Below are 10,017 nucleotides of genomic sequence, written 5' to 3' on the forward strand. Positions count from 1 at the left end.
AAAGGATCGCATTAGGAAGGGGCATATTTTTTGGACGATAGCTATGTCAACCAAATTCTATAGAGTTGTTTCCTTCAGGCATTTCCATATACAGTTCAAAAATGGAAGAAATCGGATAATAACCTCGCCCACCTCCCATACAAAGGTTATGTTGAAAATCACTAAAAGTGCGTTAACCGACTAACAAAAAACGTCAGAAACACTAAATTTTACGGAAGAAATGGCAGAAGGAAGCTGCAACCAGGCTTTTTTTAAAAATTGAAAATGGGTGTGGCGTCGCCCACTTATGGATCAAAAACCATATCTCGGGAACTACTCTACCGATTTCAATGAAATTCGGTAAGTAATATTTTCTTAACACCCTGATGACATGTACAAAATATGGGTGAAATCGGTGCACAACCACGCCTTCTTCCAATATAACGCTATTTTGAATTCCATCTGATGCCTTCTCTGTATAATATATACATTAGGAACCAATGATGATAACGGAATAAAACTTTACACAAATACGGTATTTGAAAAATATGTAAATGACGGATAATGAAATCTCGATTATCACTTTATCGTGCGAGAGTATAAAATGTTCGGTGACACCCGAACTTAGCCCTTCCTTACTTGTTTCAATAGTCTTTTATGACAGATTACGTGTGAGTCGTGCCAAGCTGAAATGTTATTTTCGTTCAGTATTGTTTGCCATTTCATCATGGAAAGACTTACGTCTGTACAACGTTCACAAATCTTTCAACCAGCACGCAGTGAAGAAAATATAGCAGCCGTGGATGAGAGTGTACACTAAGACCGTGGAGAGTCGATTCGGCGTCGTTCGCAGCAACTCGGACTGACATATGGAACGACTTGGCGCATTTTACGTCATCTGAGATCTTAAATTAAAAGCGTACAAAATACAGCTTGTGTAAGAACTGAAGCCGCTCGACCTTCCCAAGCAACATCACTTCGCTTTATGGGCAAAAGCAACCTGAAGAGATACAAGAGCTGCCATTTCATACAAAAAAAACAACGGTTTGGTGTGGTTTGTGGGCCGGTGGAATCATCGGTCCATATTTCTTTAAAAATGATGCCGATGAGAACATAACCTTCAATGGCAACGCTATGATAACGGACTATTTGATGCCTGAAATTGAAGCTCGTGATCTAGCAACATTTGGTATTAACAAGACGGCGCCACTTCCCACATATCGCATCAACAAAAAGATTTATTGAGAGAACACTTCCGTGAGCACATAATTTCACATTTTGGGTCGGACGATTGGCTACCAAGATCGTGTCATATCACACCTTTTGAATTTTTCCAGTGGGGAAATGTAAAATGTAAAGACTATGCGGACAATTCCGCTTTTATTCAGGCCTTAGAGCAAAACTTTGCTCTCGTCGAATTCCTGGAACGAGTTATCGAAAATTGGACTCAACGGATGGATCATCTGAGACGTTCCCGCTGCCAACATTTGAAAAAGATATTAAGACACTTATATTCAGTTTATGGAGGCTTGAGATTCGAAGATACCAACAAATTGCATACATTTTTCGAAGGGAGTGGAGAAGCTATATTTTTGTTTCTATATAACAAAGTGGAAAAAGTCATTATTACGATTTCTCTCCCATTGCCTGATATGTATACGTATGTAGGTATAAACGAGATAAAGACTTACCTGGGGCATAGATACAATATTTTCGAGGCATTTATGTTGTTTAAGGAAAAATACAGGCCGCGAATCATTATTTTTTCCGGGTTGCATTGTTCCACTCATAAAATGCTAGTTTAATTTCAATATGGTATAATCACTTCCCTTCTTTTATATAGGGAAGAAGATATCGAAGGTCTGAATTTATCTTTCAAAGAGTGTGATTAATTGTCTGCTGTATTCTATAATATAAGACTGGTGGAATTTAGTAGGTATTTTAATATTTAATTAATAGAACTGTAAAGTCTATTAAAAAAATTCTCGGACAGTTTTATCGACACAGTATTGTTCGATCGGGCATCAAGAATGGGTGCTAGCAAAGAATTTTTCGAATCAAAAGTGTTTATGGTGCGGATACTGCAATATTTTGATATCGTTCCGGTAATATTGATGTCTTGCCCAGGCAACCTTGGTCCATTGGTGAATAATTGTGTTCCAGGATAACGGAAAGCTACACATATTAGTAATTGCTGGTCAGAAGGTCTGGGAGCTTGGTTGGGAGGTTCTTATCTGACTTAAAACTGCTGTTTTTGCTACTGCAAAATAAAAAGGACTTTTGAAAGACGCTTCTGAGCTGATTTTTGTGGTCTTTGTCTGTGTTTTTCTGAGTAAACTTACCATAGTAATGTACCATATACATATGTATATGTTTATACTAAATTACTTTCAAATAAACATTCTAACTATGCTTAATAAAACGTTAAATTAATTGATTTCATTTTATTAGACGTTACCCATTATATTATTATCTATATATATTATCTATAATTTTCAATTCTATTATTACAAACGATTTACACTTCAAATGGATTTATACTTTGGTGAAACCGAAAGAGTGGTCGTATAATAAAGATTTGTTCGATAGAATTTCAAAAGTCACAAACAGTGGGCGTTCGCCACAATCAGTTAACAAATAGCCTCTTACTTTTATTTTCAAAGAAGTAATAACAAAAGAGACTCGAAAAATATAAAGAAAACAAATAATGTAAATAAAAGTGAAAACTAGGTACAGAAATTACAAAGAAGAAAGGTAAATAAAAGTTCATTGTACCGTAAATATTAGTGGGTACTTTGTGATGACAATTACATTGTTCAGAAGAGTATTTCTCTTTTACCTCTTCAGGTGAGAAGCAGCTCATCGTCTTCGCTTCTTCAGTACGTACTAAGTATTATGAACAAAAAGTAGTAAGACTTTGTAATAATTTTAAAATTCCCCCAATACACTCGTGCCAATGCTTTTTCCAATCTTCGAAACAATTGTTAAAGTCAATTTGCGTAGCGATTCACGTTTAATGTCTTCAATTGACTCAAGACGGCTTTCTCGGAGCGGTCGTTTGAGTATGCTGAATAGCTAGATGTCACACGGAGCTACACCACGCGAAGACGGTGGTTGCGGCACGATACTGGTTGAAAACACGGCGAAAAACCCACGAAGAATAAACGCTGTATGCATTGGTGCTAAACCCGAGAGTTGACGACCCATAACTCCGGAATTCCCTTTATTAATAGCTTCGTGAAAACGACGCATAACACTGAAATAGTATTTTCTCGATAATCGAAGAACACTGTCAACATAACCTTGAATTTTGACCTACTTTGACGTATTTTTTTCGGCTTCGGCTCACCTTTGCCACGATATTCGGCCAACTGATTGCTTGTTTCTGGATCGTAAGCATAGATCTAAGACTCATTGCCAGTAATAAAAAGTTTCATACCGTCTTAACGTGATGGAGTTTTTTGAAAAAAATTAGTGATTTTGGGACCAATCGTGCTTTCATATTTCTTAGACCCACATGATCTCTCAAAATGGGTTTCACTGATCTTTCTGATATTCCAACGATGCCAGTCAGATCTCTGACTTGTAATCGTCGATTATCAAACACCAATTCCTTAATTTTATAGACATATTGATCATCAGTTGATGTTGATGGCCGCCCTGGACGTGGTTCGTCGTCAACGCGTTCTCGACCCTCTTTGAATAATTTTCACCAATCAAAAAAAATTGCTCCCGACAAACAATTATAACCGATGGCTTTTTACATCATTATGAACGTTTCGGCAACAGATATTTGATTCCGCACACAAAATTTAATGTCACCGACAGTTATACGAACCTATAAAAGAAATATTTCGACGAATGGGTTCTCGCACGAAAGTTTAAGTAAGGAGTGTTACTATTTTTTGCCCACATATGTATATATATACATATATATCTCCTAAGAATTCATTTGTTTCGTAGAGATGGGAATCTACTCTAAACATTTTTCTAATAAAGTCTAACGAATTACTTTATGCTACTATCGAAGATCAAACTATTTTCTACGACAATGAAATAAAGAAATTACATGATAATTTTTGTCTAGAACCTTTTACTAGGCTTCAAAATTCACACAGATGGATATAATATAAACTATTTTTCTTGTTAAAAACGGCTTTGGAGTCGGCAAACTTGGTGGAGGATCGGCTCGTCCGTATATTAAGACTGCAAGTATCTAATTTGTGACATTCCTAACCCTTACAAAAAATTAGATTAGAAGCAATTAAAATGTATTTCGAAGTTTTAATAAAAGTATCATATTTTTACGTATGCAATTTCACTTTTTCTATCATTAGGCTGATTTATGACAGCGCTGATTCACTATCACGGTTCCTTCGGGACAGTGTGGTGCCAAATTGAGAACACCGATACGGTCTTCAACCGATTTTATAGTTGAATTCGAAACAGAATCCCCGCCGTCCGTTGTTGATTTTGTAGTTGTAATAATGGTTGCTTCGGTTGCGTTCATTTTATCTTCTGTTTTCACTACCTCCTGATTTGGTGGCGGTGGTGTTGTCTTCAAACCATAAACATCGAATATTCTGTTGTCCTCGGAATCGTCATTGGTTGGGAAAATGATTTTCACTAAAAATAAAGAGGAAGAGAAATAATTAAAATTAAGTTAAAAAAAAATTTAATATTCGAGTACTTTTATTTGAATTGATCTGATACTTAAAACCCTATAAAGCCACAAATTCACCACGGTTGAAAAAAATCGTTGACAAATATTTAATCTGGTACTTGTCACCTAGGAAACATATAATTTCACCACAGCTGAAATGTGGTGTGTGGTGAATATGACAATAAACCGATTTTTTTTAACTACTCTTCTAGCGTCAACTAAATGGAAAGTAGTCTCGCGCCAAATTACTCAAGTTAACGACGAAATAAACTGGTTTTTGCGGATCTCTCCCACAGTAAGCAGATAACCATAGATATCCGAAAATGTTACCACTGATATTATATTCATATGTCTATTATTATTTTAATGCGCGATACTGTCATCTAGGCTGGTAGAACTTGTGGTTAACCTTAAGCCGTTAATATACATAATTCTTAAAGAAAGGAAGTCGCTTAAAATGTTTGTGTTTTCGAGCTCCAGATCATATTAATGGTAAAGAAGACGATGTGGAGATATGTTAGCAATATGTATATGCGGTGAGTGTCAGGTTTTGTTATACATTGAGACTAAAAAGCACCCGGAAATTGTAATTACATTCTCTGTTTAAATAATATTTCGGAAAAATGTATTTTGTAAGCGCGATCTCTCAACCAGTTCGCTTACAGCAGCTGCTTAAGTCGGTACACCTGAGTAGCGCGTTGCGATTTTTACAATGGATAAAAATATCGAACAAAGAATTAGTCTAAAAGTTTATATTTCTAACAAAAATTCGTGTGCAGAATCGTTTCGAATGTTGGAAAAGGTTTACGGTGATTCAGTTTTATCAAAAACGCTAGTCTTCGCGTGGTACAAAGCCTTCAAAAACGTAGTTGGATATTTTGGGTATGAAACTCGTTCTCGCTCCACTCGTGCCAATAAAGCTGAAGTTATTTCAAACAGAGTTACTGTACAGGTCACTTCGGACATGCTTGATCGTGCGAACTCCAACGTTCCTGGACAGGGACAGACGGTCAACAAAGAGTTTTATTTGGCCGAATTAAGGCTTTTGCGTGAGAACATCCGCCGAAAATGGCCGGAATTGTGGAAGAACAATTCATGAATTTTATGCGATGATAATGCGCCATCGCATCGAGTCCCGATTGAAATCGAATTTAAATCCAAAAACGCAGTGAATACAATCGAATTCACCGGATTTGGCTCCGTGTGATTTTTTCTTGTTTCTCAAACTGAATTTGCCGAATGAATGTTGTTAAAAAGTAGCACTGAGACATCCAGGTACTTTTTGGAACTTGCTCTTCGGCCAATTCCGTTGTTATTTCATCTGTGAGGTATTAGTTTTCGGCGAATTTGATGACTGACTGGAGTTTTTACTTCTGAAAAGTTTTAATAATACTCTATTTATGCCTCAGTCCAAGGAAGGAGTAAAGAAATGATAAAGTCCTAGATAAACGCCCGAAAAATACTAGTTTTAAGATGCGTTTGAAATAGTAAATAAAGAGATCTTTTAGTTAAGAGTTAAGTCTCAGATTCGCACGTTAGTGCTGCTTTTAGGCAATCAACGGGTTTGAATGGCTGTTTGAAACTTTCGTTTCTTCGTTGGATCATGCGGTTGCGTTCTCGACGTTTGAGAATCCCCTCAGAAAGGTACTTATGTATATTAAGCCCAGAAAAAACCAGCAACATTTAGTCGTTTCCAAGCGGAACAGTCGAAACCCCTACATCATCTCCCAGCAATCTCTCTCCACCGTAAAAAACTAAATACAAATAATTTAGAATAATCCCCTTTAAATGCAACCGTTTAAGGTAATTACCGCTTTTGCCGTAATCTTCAATATTGTGCTGACTTGGCGGGCTGCTTTGCAACGATTTCTGTGTTGTTGTTATTGTTGTTGTTTTCGTTGTGGTTGCCGGTGTCGTCGTTGTTGTTGTAGGCAGCAGCGTTTCTATCTCTGTTGCTATTGTTGTTGTTTCGTGTATGTGTCGCATCTTCATTGCAGCGCCTAACGAAAGCAGTTCTGTAATCGCCAACAACAGCAACAAACACACAGATGACTTTGGTGATGACAGCATTATTGTATTTACACACATGTAACGTGACACCCTTTTTTTCAATTTTTTATTGTTATTAAATTGATTTTGCTTGTTTGTTTACACGAAATTATTTTTATGTTTTTTTTGTTTTTGCTTCTCTAGTTGTTTGCGTGTTAATATTTATTCTTTCGTTTGTTTGCTTTCACTTATCGCGTCGCCACTCGCCTAAAGTGTGTCTGCCGTGCGGTGTTGCGCTGGACGCGACGCTCTCCCATCAACTGTCACTTTCGCACTGATCTCCGCCGATCGAAAATATTTAGCTTGCACGCTCGGCTTGGACAATCATCATTCCTAATCAAAAGCGTAATTCATATATTTTTTCGAAATTTATTTTTAGTTCGCGCAGTTCCGTCAGTGAGTGGGCATGGAGGATGCAGGGGAGGCAAAAACAACCGCAAGAAAAGAATGTTAACAAAAAGTGGGATTTTTTTGTAATTTTTAATTAGTGAAAAGAGCTTCAATTAAATGCAGCTGCATATGAGCAATTCTTCCGAAGAATGGAAAATGACACCATAAATCTATTTTTTACCATGTTTTTATTTGCAATCCAACACGTTGCCACATTATTGCACTTGATCGCACATATCGCTGTTGCACTTAAGACTCTATTGTCTATCGTCAGTCTACTCAGATTCATTCTTCCACTTAAATAATTACTTCCACTTAAAGACACATTATCAAGCGCTCAATCTCATACAAGCTTTAATAAACTAACACCTATACAAACACACATGTATAAAAACAGTTGTATATTAGTATATATTTTAATAGATTCTGTGGCAGAAAAAAAAACTATAAAGCCAGTTTCTTCCCTAAAAAGTATTATCAGCACGAATTTGATTATGAGCTCAATGAAGACGAAGAAAAAAAGTTAACTTCGGTTGCATCGAAGCTATAAAATATTCCTTACGAGATCTTTGATAAGTAAATTTGTATGACAGCTATATGCTATAGTACTCGATCTAAAAAAAGGCTTTTCATACAAAACTTAATTCCGATCTTTCAATTTGTATGGCAGCCAAATGCTAAAGAGGTCCGATATCGGCCGTGACATACATACTTGCATGAACATCTTCTTGGCGAGAAAAGAACGGGTGCAGAATTTTAGACCGATATCTCAAAAACTTAAAAATTGAGAGACTACTTCGTATATGAACAAACGGACGGACTGATGAACAAGGCTAAATCGATTTAGCTCGTCATGCTGTTAATTCATATATTTATAAATAAAGTACCTGGCAATTGTAAATAAAACGCAAAATATTTAATTATTCATCAATATTTATTTTGCCGCCTTCAAAGTAATCTCATCCCCAGATGTGATACATTTATGTGAACGATTTCTCCAGTTCTCGAAACCCTTTGAATAACCACTTTTTCTGATCACCTACAGCTTCTTCAGCGAATTTTGTTTTATCTCTTCGATCGACCAAAAACGGGTTCTACGGAGCGGAAATTTGAGATTGGGGAACATGAAAAAATCACACGTAGCCAAGTCTGGTGAATACGGTGATTGCTCGATGGTATTCATTTCACTTTTGACTTTACATCTTGTAAAATTCTTGAAGTATTCTTCCACGAATCTTCCACAAGAGATATCGAGCTCTCTTGACATATCTCCAACACTTGGCAGACAATTTTCAAACACCATGCCTTTTACTTTTTTTTAATTTTTCTCGGTTGAAGAGGTCGAAGGTCGTCCAAAACGGAGCATGTCTTCAACGATCTCTCTACTGTTTTTGAAGACTTTGTACCATTCGTGGGCTTGTGTTTTTGATAAAACTGAATCAGTATAAGCCTTCTTCAACATTCGCAATGATTTCGCTCACGAAATTTGATTAGAAATAAATAAATTGAGACAAATTCTTTGTTGATGTAAACAAACTGTTTGACAGATCGCGCTTATACTATTTAGCGTAGTAATTAAGGCCTGTCCTACCAACTTAGTAAACCAAATTTTTTTGAAATATCATTTAAATTGGGAATTTAATTACAATTTCCGGCGCTTTTTTTTATTCCTTTGCATACATGCCTTATAGGGTCTCTGACATTTCACTTTTATTCTCTTGTATTGAATGCAATTAGAGTACCTTGCTGCTGCTAAAACGTTTGAACTCTTTATAAGAATGCGTTGAGCTCTAACTAGCATAGAGGTGGCGAATATAAGATGGCTAATGCCACTTTCTACCGCAAAGGAAGAGATAAACGAAGTGAAGTCTTTACGAAGTCTACGAACATTCAATAAAAAATTTCTAAAGCGCCCAAGAAAGTTCGGTAGAAAAAATAATAAATTTTTCTGTTGAAAACAGCTCAGTTGGGCAGTGTAATCTCTAATGCAAGCACTTTCAAAAAGTGTTCTGTGTGAAAGCATTTTACTTGCGGCGTCGGAACACACCTTAAAGCTGGCACGGAAAAAAGGTGTAAAAACGTAGATATACGGCACCCTTGGGATGCGATAGTTATAGTTAATACGTTTAATCACACTAAAGTGGAAATTCTAATTAAGTACAAGCAAGGAGCACAATTGTACAAACCAAAAATATTTTGTCGTAAACGCCGAACATTAGTTACAGTTAACTTAGTGGGGTGTGCGACGCCCACAATATGACTACCAGCAGCTAACGGCTTATGGCCAGCCTAAAGGCATTTAAATGAAAACGGTTAGCGAAAAGCAACAATTAGTTGTAAAGCGAAACGCGAAGTGGCAAGTGCTAAAGAGTGAGAAAATAAATAAAAGTAATAAAAAAAAAAATATTTGCAAAAATTGTAGAAAAAATATTCACAGATAAAAATATATCGAGAAAAAAAATTAAAAATCAGCCTTTGCAACTTCAATCCATCCTTTTGTAACTCCGTACCATACCTGCCTCAGCAGCTTCATCTGCAGCCACACAACATTTGGCTCGACAGCATGCTTGTTAACCGCAGTCCTCACCAGAGCAGCTGGTGCAACTACAACAACATCGCTGACAACAAACAATATAATCGCTCATTTTGGCTTAGCAGCTTCCTTTGGATTACCTTCATTATGTTGGTGTTGTTGCAGGTCCACGGATATGCCTGCACCAAAGGACGTGTCTTCGCAGCCGGACGCTGCCGTTATCCGGCTTAAAAATGTTAATACAAAAGAAAGAAATTTACTAAAATTTGTGTTAAAAAAATTACAAGTGTCTTAGTGGTAGCTGTTGTTGTAAAGTGCCTCCATTGTGACGAATTGCTGTTTTTACTGAATTCTTTCCATTAAGAAATTTACTATTTCATTCAAAATTGTTAATAAATAGTGA

At 36.6% G+C, this 10,017-nt stretch overlaps 1 protein-coding gene across 1 annotated transcript; it reads right to left on the minus strand.

Annotated features, from left to right (window-relative positions):
• Window positions 1-4,233: 4,233 nt before the first annotated feature.
• Window positions 4,234-6,977, minus strand: LOC126756262 (integumentary mucin C.1-like). Its single transcript, XM_050469209.1, has 2 exons — window positions 6,454-6,977; window positions 4,234-4,605 (listed from the first exon to the last, which is right to left on the minus strand). Exons 1-2 carry the CDS (start codon window positions 6,728-6,730, stop codon window positions 4,313-4,315), a joined length of 570 nt encoding a protein of 189 aa, XP_050325166.1. The 5' UTR covers window positions 6,731-6,977; the 3' UTR covers window positions 4,234-4,312.
• Window positions 6,978-10,017: the final 3,040 nt, after the last annotated feature.

The sequence above is a fragment of the Bactrocera neohumeralis genome, chromosome 4 (genome assembly GCF_024586455.1).
Source record: "Bactrocera neohumeralis isolate Rockhampton chromosome 4, APGP_CSIRO_Bneo_wtdbg2-racon-allhic-juicebox.fasta_v2, whole genome shotgun sequence".
In the NCBI taxonomy this organism is placed as follows: Eukaryota; Metazoa; Arthropoda; class Insecta; order Diptera; family Tephritidae; genus Bactrocera; species Bactrocera neohumeralis.

Coding starts and splice junctions, on each gene's coding strand:
- LOC126756262 (XM_050469209.1), bottom strand. CDS start 6,730: ATGTGTGTAAATACAATAATGCTGTCATCACCAAAGTCATCTGTGTGT. Junction 4,606..6,453: donor TGAAGATTACGGCAAAAGCG/GTAATTACCTTA, acceptor CTTTATTTTTAG/TGAAAATCATTTTCCCAACC.